General features: G+C 31.4%; 1 protein-coding gene across 1 annotated transcript; it reads right to left on the minus strand.

The window, feature by feature from the left end:
- Positions 1–7,066: 7,066 nt before the first annotated feature.
- LOC141697926 (thylakoid lumenal protein TL20.3, chloroplastic) lies at positions 7,067–11,161 on the minus strand. Its single transcript, XM_074502495.1, has 7 exons — positions 10,928–11,161; positions 10,658–10,820; positions 10,529–10,558; positions 9,760–9,866; positions 8,569–8,603; positions 8,225–8,353; positions 7,067–7,467 (listed from the first exon to the last, which is right to left on the minus strand). Exons 1-7 carry the CDS (start codon positions 11,067–11,069, stop codon positions 7,276–7,278), a joined length of 798 nt encoding a protein of 265 aa, XP_074358596.1. The 5' UTR covers positions 11,070–11,161; the 3' UTR covers positions 7,067–7,275.
- Positions 11,162–11,749: the final 588 nt, after the last annotated feature.

Here is an 11,749-nt window from a genome sequence, read left to right on the forward strand (position 1 = left end):
GATATTTTTCTGATATTAATAATGTCATTACAACAAATTAGGTTATTTACGATGAAATAATTGACTCCGAATAATTGTATTTAAATGAATTTAGGATGGTTGATCTTATCCTATTTTGTTATAATTTTATTCAATATGTGGTACAACTAGATAAGACAAAGCCATCATATATAAGGTGACATACAACATGTTAAGTTATATATTAAGAATCTTTCATTTATCTAAACGAAATAATTGTAAGAAATCTTATCTTAATTAAAAAAATAGGTGAATTAAGAAACCAAAGTTTGCAAGTCAAATTAACAACCAGATTGAAGACATGGTGACATTACGGTTTCTTTAATTCTGCCAAGTTTGCCTAAAGACCACCATGCACGGATCTAATAATCAGTGCAATTAACGCATTTTGCTCGTTAATGTTTCTTATTAACGTGTTAATCAGACATCGTTTTGCTCTTCTTAAGATGTTTGTCATTAACGTGTTAATGTTCGGTCACTAGATTCCGCAGCTGTATAGTTTTATTTGAGGTTAAATATCGATTACGTGACTGAGTGCGTCAAAAAAATTTAAGTAGGTCACTTATTGCAAATTTGACTCAAAAAGATTATCAATTAACTTAATTTGATCATTCCGTTAAAGTAGAAAACCGAAATTAGCCAAAATCGAAAAATGTTAATACATGAGGGTAGGGGTTGTTCTGGGTTTCAATATGATTATTAAAACTTGTTTTTTGACTCACGAAATCACGATGAAATTTCGTTTTTAATCTTCAAAGTTTTGAAAATAACTCAAGTTGGGAGAATTAGAACTAGATTTTATCGTGATTCTGTAAGCCAAATAGAAAGTTTTAGTAATCATATTGAAACCCAAAACGAGTTCTACCACCATATGTTATCTTTTTTCAATTTTGGGTAATTGTAATTTTTGACTTTATCGAAATGATCAAATTGAGTTAATTAATGATCATTTTGAGTTAAATTTGCAATGAACGACCTACTTGAGTTATTTGGACATAATCAGTCATCTACTTGATATTTAACCCGTTTTATTTGCAATATATTTGTTTTATAAGTACGGATCGAGTTATAATACGATACTAAATTAAATCGATTCTTTTATAAATACGGATCGAGTTACAATCATTTCGATAATTTAACGAGTTTTCCGTCACAAATTGCCATATTTCTTGTAGTGCATCGTAACGACAAAACAGATTTTATAATTTCTATTTTAGCAGCTCGCAATCGTTCAGATCAGGTTCAGATGTCGGCTTGGTGGCCAATTTGGAACTTAGAAAGGCTAGAGACAACTGGGTTTCTAAAGCTAGCTTCCTGGAACATTCATCCTCTATCTCAAAGAGCTAAATTCCAACACAACTTCTCTACTTTGCTCTGAGTCCGTGGATAGATTTTTAATTTATGATTATTTTTGGACCAAACAAATTGATCTGTATACAGCTTACCTAAAAAAAGGAAAAGAAGAAATTCACGGGTACAAATATAAATGTGCGATGCACGGTCGTTTTTATCATTATATAAAATAATGTGTTGCTTATAAAATTCGATCTTATATCACTTGAATAATAATTTTTAAAATTATATCTAACGGTTTTCATCAATTTGATTTGACGATTCTAGATTGAGTGAGCAATGACCAACAACCAAATTTTTAATATTTCGTATGAGATTGATGTGCCTGAGGTTGTCCTCGGGGTTGCGCCTGAGGTTATAAGATTTCCTCATATAATAGTAGAGATATTTTTGTAAATACAGGGGGTTAATTTAAAATTACAAAACTATCCATTTAAAATTGTTCTCAAAATTCTTATAATCTCAGGCCAGATCCTTGAGGACAACCTCAGTTCCAGTTTTCTATATTTCGTATTTAATACAATAATATAGATTTGTGTCTGATCAGATATTGTGAATTTATATATGTTTCCCGAGCCCCTAGTATAAACAAAATTGACGATACTTTATTTTAGATCTTTATGTTTTAAAATCCTGGTTCCGACACTGATGAAGCGTGCGTGTCTAAATTATAATAGCAACTGGATTCTATGCGTGATGAAGCGTGCGTGTCTAAATTATAATAGCAACTGGATTCTATGCGTGTGTCTGTGTTGCTGCTCCTACATTCCTGCAGTTTTCTACACATATCACCTAATTATCAGTGTCAGAAATATATATTACTATGCTATTGCATGCATGCTATTCTTAATCCTAATTACGAGTTAGTTGTCTGGTCTAACATTAACAAAAGCATCGTAATCCTACATTAGGTTTTGCTCCTGACTGAAGGAACAACCAAGCTAGTGTACAGTATATTGGTCTCTTTCAGTTTCAGTAGTCTAATTATCTTAATCTTTGTTCATCTTTACAATCATCACCAGCTGCTGCGAGGTTACTTCTTAGTTCTATTAAGCTATCAATTTTTTTGTATGACCAATTGTTTATTCTCAAATTAATACCATATATTTGAAAGGCACAGCTGCACAGTCCATGTAATTGTATGGAGTGGACAGTGTCACAGTGATATGATCAATGATGAAGAAAAAAATAGGGGTAATTAGCCTTTTTTATCACAATTTTAGAAAAAATGGCCCAAAATCTCATAATCCGGAAAAATGACCCTTTTATCACTTGAAAACGTATTTTTTATTTACGGTTCTATAAACGCATTTTTTATTTAGTTTATATTAATTTTAGAATATAAAATAAATTTTATATAAAAAAATATATTTTGAAAACACATTTGAAAAATGCGTTTATGGTTCAAACGTATGCGTTTCTATGCTAATAACACATGAAAAAAGGATGTTGCTTTATATTTTTACAGGCCCAACAACAAAAACACTATTTTTCAGTTTGATTGGTAAACGCAAGGTTTATTTGCGTTTATGTGTGATATTAAATGACATTTTTTCAATTTGTGATATTTTGGACCATTTATTTCCAAATTGTGAGATTTTGGGACATTTTTAAAAAAAATGAGAGTGCGGCTATATTTAAACGCAAGATCAGGGCCCAGGAAACCTGAATATGTACCTTGTCCGGATGAATGGATCTTGAACATTTGTACATAAACACTACAGATGTAAAAACATCTCGTATGTGATATGCGATGGTTGACAAATTATTTGTTCGAATTTTTTTTACGAATAGATAAGTTTTAAAATAAAAAATGCGCCGCTAGAGTAATATGATCAATGCTTTCACATTAAATTTTATTGTTAAATTTATTTGCCAAAAATTTTAACAAGGTCAGAATTATATGAATTGTCAACTATGGGCCTCAACTATGGGCCTCAACTATGGGCCTTAGAATAAGAGACGGTAGTAATTATTGTAAGAGCTCATTTTTCACAATCAAAGATTGTTCATTCGTTGGGGGTTTACACTTTCGGCATGTTTATAGATGGTATCCCCATGTAGATAGTTGGGGTGCCGCTCCTATAATCTTAATTTATGCCAATGGAATTTCTGAAATCTGGGGTAATATGTTAGGAGTTGTTCCACATCGTTTGTGGGAGGGACAAATTGTTAGTATATAAGCATCCAGATAACTCCATAAGTATGGGATTTTTTGGGAGTGATTCAAAAATAAATTCATGCGGGCTCGGCCCTGATCGGACAATATCATACTAATGTGGAGTTATGTCTGGTTTCAAGCCCAACAATTAATATCGGGGCTAGGATTATAAACAGTCTGTAACAATTTTGAATGGGCTCTCAGAATGAACATAAGAAGCGGCAGATAGGTTACCCCTGGATGAATGTAAGTGGGAGGCAGAAAGCATTCAAGAATGGGCCTCGGGAGTCACAGAGCCAGATGGAATCCAATATGAGTTACGGAGGAGCCATATCACACAATTAAGAGACAATTTTGATATGTGTCGAGACCAATGTGTGAAGGGGTATTATTTGTAATTGTCCTAATCCTTTACGGGAACAACAAATTGCTTGTATATAAGCAGCTAGATAACTTCATAAGCATGAGGTATTTTGGGAGTGATCCAGAAACAAATCCATGGGGGTTCGGTCTAAAGCGACAATATCATACTAACATGAAGTTACGCATGTTTAATAAGTCCCACATTAACAATGATTTTTATATGATAAGGTCAATTATAATGTTGTTACTTTCATGGATGTTGGTGCAGTTTCGATCGTTTGAGATGTTTTTAATTTCGTTTTTAGTTTCAAAAATTATTAAATTCGGTGTGTTTAATGATCAGAAAATCAATCAGCTAATTATATTTAGAATGTTATTTATATTTGTATAGTTATATTATAAATTTCATTTAGATATTATTATAATTATACTAACAAATTTTTATTATTATTTTGTTTTTAATATAATAATATAGATACATGGGTAAGTACTGCGATACAAACTTCACGTGATTATGTGATGATAAGGTGATAATGGACAAAAAATAAATAGATTTTTGGTGTTACCACCTACCACTAATTGAACATAGCACGTGAGGTTTTAAATCGAATTATTTATGGAGGTTGGTAGGTCAGACGTATCGTTATTAACATAGGTAGGTTTTGTATTTCTTTTGTGCTTTTTAAGTTTTGTGTAATTAGGATTTTGTTAGATATGCTTAAATTGATCCGATTTAATTAATCTCAAAAGAAAAGATATCTAAATAATTAGTATTGTTAAATTAATTTTGGGTTAATACTAATTTTATAAAAAATATAAATAGGGGTAACTAATTTTATAAAAAATATAGGGGTAATTAATTTTATAAAAAAAATAATTAGGGTTAATTCGGTAAAATCAGCGTGTACTAAGAAACAGGCAGCATGACAAAATTTTCAATATTTCGTCTTTTATATAATAGTAATAGATAAGTGTTTGGATAAAAGTTAGAATTTTTTTTACTTAATTAAACAAAAATAAATAAATTATAAATAAAGTTATCTTAATTTGTGATTATTATATTAGAGAAATAGTTTAGAATAATATTTTTAAAATTAAAGTTAATAATAAACAAAAATTCAAAATAAATTGAGAAAAAGTACACTGTTACTAACATTCATTCAACTTATTAGCTTATAAGTTGTAAATCTAAATTATAAGTTGGGTCGACAAACAATCCAACATAAATCATTACGGTCTCCGTCTGATTTGGGCTTTTGGTTTAGGTTTGTGTCTACTGCTAATTGCAGTATACAGTAGAAAATCTTTAAATTAATAGTCGTTAAATTAATAAATTCTCTAAAATAATAAATTTGTCCGGTCCCGACTTGGGCCAATGTAAAAAATTGAAAAACTTGATAAAATAATAAATTAATAATTTTTCGGGAAATCCCATTATAGTTTTCAGTCCCAAGAAAATCATAAATTAATAATTCATAGGACCTGAAAAAATATATTACACCTTATTAAAATATGATTCAATATTTGTCTGTTTTATTTTAAAGTTCAAGTCTATTTGGAGCTCATCTCTAACTTTTCTTATTACATCTAATAACTCAGGTGTTGTATTTTTGTATTGTATCATAAAGTTGTGAATACATTGAACACATTCATTAATCTTATTTACATTAAGGGTTAAATATCAAAGTGGTCACTCAACTGAAGGTCATATATCAGTTTAATCATCAAACTTAACGGGGTATCATTTGGATCACTAAAGTAATAATAAATATCAAACAGATACCTCAAAATATGTGCTCGAGAATTAAAATTTATTTTGTGAAGTTCTAAACATTTTTTTTAAATCTTATTAGAACCAAATGACAAGTTATGAATTAATAGTATTTTAGAAGATTTTTTGAGATTTTTAAAAATTTATCTACTAATTATTTTTATTTAAATAAAGAAAATGACTAAAAAATTAAAAATAAATAGTAGATAAATTTTAAAAAATCTTATTATATTATAGAAAATACTAAAATTCATACATTTTCATTTGGTTATAATAGGATTGAAGAAAAATATATAGAACTTTATAAAATAAATTTTAATTCTTGAGCACATATTTTGAGTTATCTGTATGATATTTATTAGGATTTTAGTGATTCAAATGATACCCCGTTAACTTTGATGATTAAACTGATATATGGCGTTCAGTTGAGTGACCACTTTGATATTTAACCCTTTACATTAATTATACAGTACAATTTCAAAAGTCATTGTTAATTTTCCAAGGTTACTAATTACGTTTTCCAAGGTTACTAATTACGTTGAATCTCAAGATTCGTTGATTCTAAGAGGTATGTACATTATAATAGGTTAAAAACTCTTTAAATTAATAATTATTAATTATCGATAAATTTATAACTCTCTAAATTAATAAATTTCTCCGATCCCGACATAATTAATTTATATAGTTTTTACTGTATTTTTATACAAGATTTACATAAACTGTATATGTGGATTATCGACCTACCCTGCTTTTTGATATTTTGGTGTTTTTTTGGCTGTCCCAGATTCCAGGTTCATGTCTGGCTCATCTCTAAAATTTGTTAGAACATATGCTCAATTTTAAGGCATATAAATATAATTAGTCAAAATAAACTTTAATTTGAATGAAAGATTAATTAGGCTTTGCATGAATATCTTTACCTTACTGATTTTTATCCTGTATCAGGGTAAGAATTAAATATCAAGTAGGTCACTTATTACCTTCAAATATATCAAGTGCGTCAATGATTATAAAACTGACTCAAATGAGTCAGTTATTTAAAAATTTGTATCAAAAATATCACTCTATCGTTAGTCGACATTCTTAAAAATATTATATATTGAGTTTCACACATTTTTTATGAATGATATTAAATAAAAATAAATAGTAGATAAATTTTTAAAAATTTAAAAATATTATCTAAAATACTAGAAATTAGAATCTTTTATTTGGATATAATATCATTCATAAAAAATGTGTGAAACTCAATATATAATACTTTTAAAAAATTTGACTAACAATAGAGTGATATTTTTGATACAAATTTTGAAATGAGTGACTCATTTGAGTCAGTTTTGTAATTAGGACTCACTTGGTACATTTGAACTACTTTGATATTTAACCCAATTTGGTAATCAAGCTTGTATGTTGGAAAATTTTAGTGTATTTATTTATCAAGTGCATATATGCTCCCCCTCCGACTGTTTTGATATATCATATATCAAACTCATTGTGTACAATTGGCAAAAATTACATTTGATGTCTCAGTCCTGTACTCTTTACATTGTGCATGCATAAATATAAGGAGAAAGATTTGATAAGCATGTCTTCTTAATCTTTTGCAAGACAATCATTTGACATCACAAAGACCAGTGGCTGGATCGCAGAAGCCATCGCGGTCAAGCAGCTGAGGAGGTGGAGCACTGAGCAAGGGGGAAGAGGGGGTACCATATGCATTCCGTCGACTGTTCCCACACCCCAAACTTGTTCTGGTGCTCACTCCTGTTGTTGGATTTGTTCCACTTGCATACTTGCAGAGTGCCTGCACAATATAAACCAGTTGCCATTTACCAGAACAGAGTGCAATGTTCAAAAACAAGCTCTGGTTTTATCTTACTTAAGGTAGTTCTCTCGATTATAATATCGATGTTTGTAACATTAAAGCCATGTATTGAATAAACATGCTGTTACGTATTTTTTACTCCTAAACATGCGTGACTTTTTAAAAAAAGTTGCTCCGTATATATTGACTAGACATGCTATTACGTATTTTTTACTCCTAAATATGCGTGACAAAAAGTCGAGAAGCAATTATTTGGGAATGGAGGGATTAATGGTTAATATATGACATTGATTACATTGATGACCGAGTTCAATGGGAGGGGGATCTCGAAGACCATTGTGATAACTGATGTCAGGTATGGGTCTTAGGCAAACGATGTTGTGTAAGATGTACTAGACATAATTAAAAGGAGGGGGCATGATGTGGTATAAGTCGCTTCGGCCACATTCAATCCACTCCTATTAGCCGCGGAACCGGAAGTTCATAAGACACTATTCATATTTGTGTTGAAACTATTAAAGTACGTTACTCTGCATGTATTGACTAAACAGGGTATTGCGTATTTTTTACTCCTAAACTTGAATGATATTTTAAAATATATTACTCTGCATGTATGGACTTAACATGCTATATATTAGTACAAGTTTTTTACTCCTAAACATACGTGCCAAAAGGTCAAGAAACTATTTTTGGGAACGGAGGGAGTAACACTTAATATATGATTACTACAATTTACCTGTTTCTGGAGCAGGTCCAATACAGCATCACTAAAGTCAGCACCTTCAATCAGAGCACCTCCAAGATCACTGCGAGTGAGAACAGATCTAACAAGTATGGCATCTTTGAGATTAGCTTCGTTAAGAACCTATAAATGTATATATGCACAAAGAAGTTTTATAGAAGTATAAATAGTATTAAATTAGTGCACAGAAAGTTGCAGATTTGTTCATATGTGATCAAGCACTGCTGATAAGTAACATAAGTACTCCTGTTTATAGTGACAGTACATGTATTATTAGCTTAATTTTGTCAAAATTGAGAAAATAAGGTGGCTATGGATCAGGTGGAGTGGAGTCTTACCATGCGATCCATCAATGTATCACTCAAATCTGCACCTGTAGAGTGACAACATGCACATATTAATATGTGAAATATACAAAGGTGCTAGACTATTATTTCATAAGCAAATGAAATATATCATGAGAACTGTTACATAGTGAAGCACTCTGTCCTTAACTCCAATTAATATGGTCATTTTTTCCTACTCATTTTGGGTATGTTACTCCTGATGGTGTGAAACTGAATGAAAAGCTGTTAGCAGAAAGAAAGCGTGTTGTTTAACCGCTGATGATAGAGAGCACGATAGTGAACCATATGAGTAATGTACTTGGTGTATGAGAACCGGATGGTAAAGAGGTCAGAGAAGAGTAGAAGGGAATACTATTGAGATGAGGAATCGTTCTGTTGGCTGAAACAGCTTTCGGGGATTCTAGGAGTTAAATTCCTGCTGCTTGGATTACAGGTTCCTCTTAATTTTTTAGTTTTTAGAGAAGGAAGAACTAAAATGATATATTGAAAGTTTCTGGGAAAAGAAGCACAGATGTTAAAAAGAATGTTCTATATGAGGCTGTCCGAAAAATTGAAACTGATAAATAGTTGTAAATATGCCAAGTAGTCTTACATCCTACAGAAAGTTCTGAATCTTCTGATACCTGAAATCCATATTCAGGAAAAGATAGTCTTCTTTATCGCGTTAATCTCTCCAGGTCATCTTAAACAATGACACAGTGCTAACTAAGGAAAGTGGAAACAGGGTACCAAGTCTTTAATTCTTGTAGCAAGTGCTTATAGCATAAAGAGTCTATAAACTTAAGATGGTAGACTTCAGGAGACAGAAGGATTTTCACGAATGATGTTAACCAGTAAACAGGTCAGGGACGAACAGGAGATGCAAAAGTTGGATGCGAGGAGGTAAATGAAGCGCTAATGCTCTATACACAGATTGAAGATAGAAGGACAACATATTACATTTTAAATAGGCGAATATTTTCAAAGTACACATAGATTATCGCAAGTCATTATAATATGAAGCTAGTTATCCTAGGTGTATCTGCTGATCAAGCACTTTACAAGGAAGCATCTTTGACATCCAAACAAAGATACATTACTTTTCTACATATTGCTAATGGTAAGGTGTTAGTAGATAATGTTTACTGCATCAGTTCTGGAGTTCACATTCATGAATAATTCAATACTTGCTTAAATCCATACCACTGAAATTTGCTTTATATGCAACGGCCTTCTCCATATATGCACCGTTGAATGTTGATCCACTGAAATCTGATTCCCTCATGTCAGCAGAGGTAAAATTTGCTCTCCTGTTGCAGCAATTTAGATTGAGCATCAAGGCAAAACAAGTCAAAGAAGACATGTACTTACATAAATAAGTTTCACAGTTTAATTGAAAATGAAATCATGATCAGAATCAGTTTGGTTGTTTATGCTGCAGTTACCCTTGATGAAATTTCATATCGAAAAGACAACAATATTGTGTTTTAGTCTTTAGATTTCATTAAAACATGTCTTGGATTTCATAATGTATATGCAACACAAATAAAGTATGGACATTGGACAGGCAGCAGAACAGATGTTCAACTTTCCTATAAAAATTTAACATACTTTGATTTCAGTTCGAACTGCAATTTTAATAAATATAATTTCAATTATATAAATTCTTTGTTAATTTCTTGAGATAATGGTGTTCAATAGTCGGTAACCTATTTTTATCCCGACTCAGGAGATATAATCATAAATTCTCATCTCGTGGGATTCGAACCTGTAACCAGAGGATAGTTATCCCCTCTTTAACCAACTGAGCCAACCCTTACGGACAACACTTAGCAGATTCTTGATAATTGTTAAGAGAATCGTGTTTTATATGGGAAATCCTAACACAAGCCTTTCACAGTTCTACAATAATTAGCAACTAATCTGGCTACACAAAATTAAGGGCAATTAGCTCACTACAGCAAGTGTTAACCTGAAATTTTCGTTTGTGTGAACAGCCTTCCTGCACAAATAAAATTACAAATAAGCTCAAGAAACTCAATTTAACTCACAAAATACGCGTAATATCCAACAAAATAACTTGATCAAAGAGAGAACTAACTTGAGATCAGCAGAACCATATTGCGCTGCAGAGCCTATACCAAATTCACCGCGAATATCTGCTTCAAACTTGTTAAGATCAGCCAAAGCCGAAAAGTCTGAGCCAAATGTGATCACAGCAGCTGCCAGTGCTGTCGAAACCAGAGCTTTCCATTTCTTTGGCTCTGCAAAAACACACAAAATAAACAAGTTGGTAAGAATTGGTTAAGGCTTGACAGAGCTAAACAAGTAGCAAAGTTGATTTAAAATTTGTTAAACTTATATTATGTACCTGTTGCATGTTTTTCAGTTTGCAGTTTAGATACTATAACATAAGACTTGCTATTATTACATCTGTAAGAGCAACAAGAGTAACGACAGGTTGGTTTGTTTATGGTCTTGATTGGTAACAGTGAGATTGAAGTGAGTGCCATTTTTAAAAGAGCCTGTTTGATTTTCTAGACTATATCTGAAGTGGATAAAAGAGTTCAGATTTTTGGAGATGATGCATGACTGGTCAGAATTAGCACACGCGCCTTCATTCTGTCACTCCATTAACCTGTTTTTTTGGCTGTAGATTTTTGATCTTGTTAGAATATTTTTTGATAACCAGGTGTCCGGTCAGTTTTAATCTAATCTCCACTAAAGATTAGCGCATTTAAAGTGAATCCAAAATACATTCACCAGAAATTGATTTTGTTGAAGTTATGCTATTTGTGTAACATGTTTTGCAAAATAACACGTTTTACAATATATTTTATTTGCAGAACGTGTTACACAAATAGCATAACTTCAACAAAATCATGCAAATCTCATATATTTACGGTACAATATGTATGTTCTGCAATATGTTCTGCAACATGAACATTTATGTTCTGCAAACTAAACATGTTTTGTAGAATATATATTTTTGCAATGTTCTGCTTGTAAAATATATGCAATCTACAAGATTTTTGATAGAATAGTGATGTTTGTCGAAAAATAATATGTTTTGCAATATTTTAAGCTATATTTTACTTGCAGAACATATATGGACTCCGAGGACTCCAATTAAAGGTGAACTCCATAGAACTTTACTCATATTTTACTTGCAGAACATATATGGACTCCGAGG

The sequence above is a fragment of the Apium graveolens genome, chromosome 11 (genome assembly GCF_009905375.1).
Source record: "Apium graveolens cultivar Ventura chromosome 11, ASM990537v1, whole genome shotgun sequence".
NCBI classification, from domain to species: domain Eukaryota; kingdom Viridiplantae; phylum Streptophyta; class Magnoliopsida; order Apiales; family Apiaceae; genus Apium; species Apium graveolens.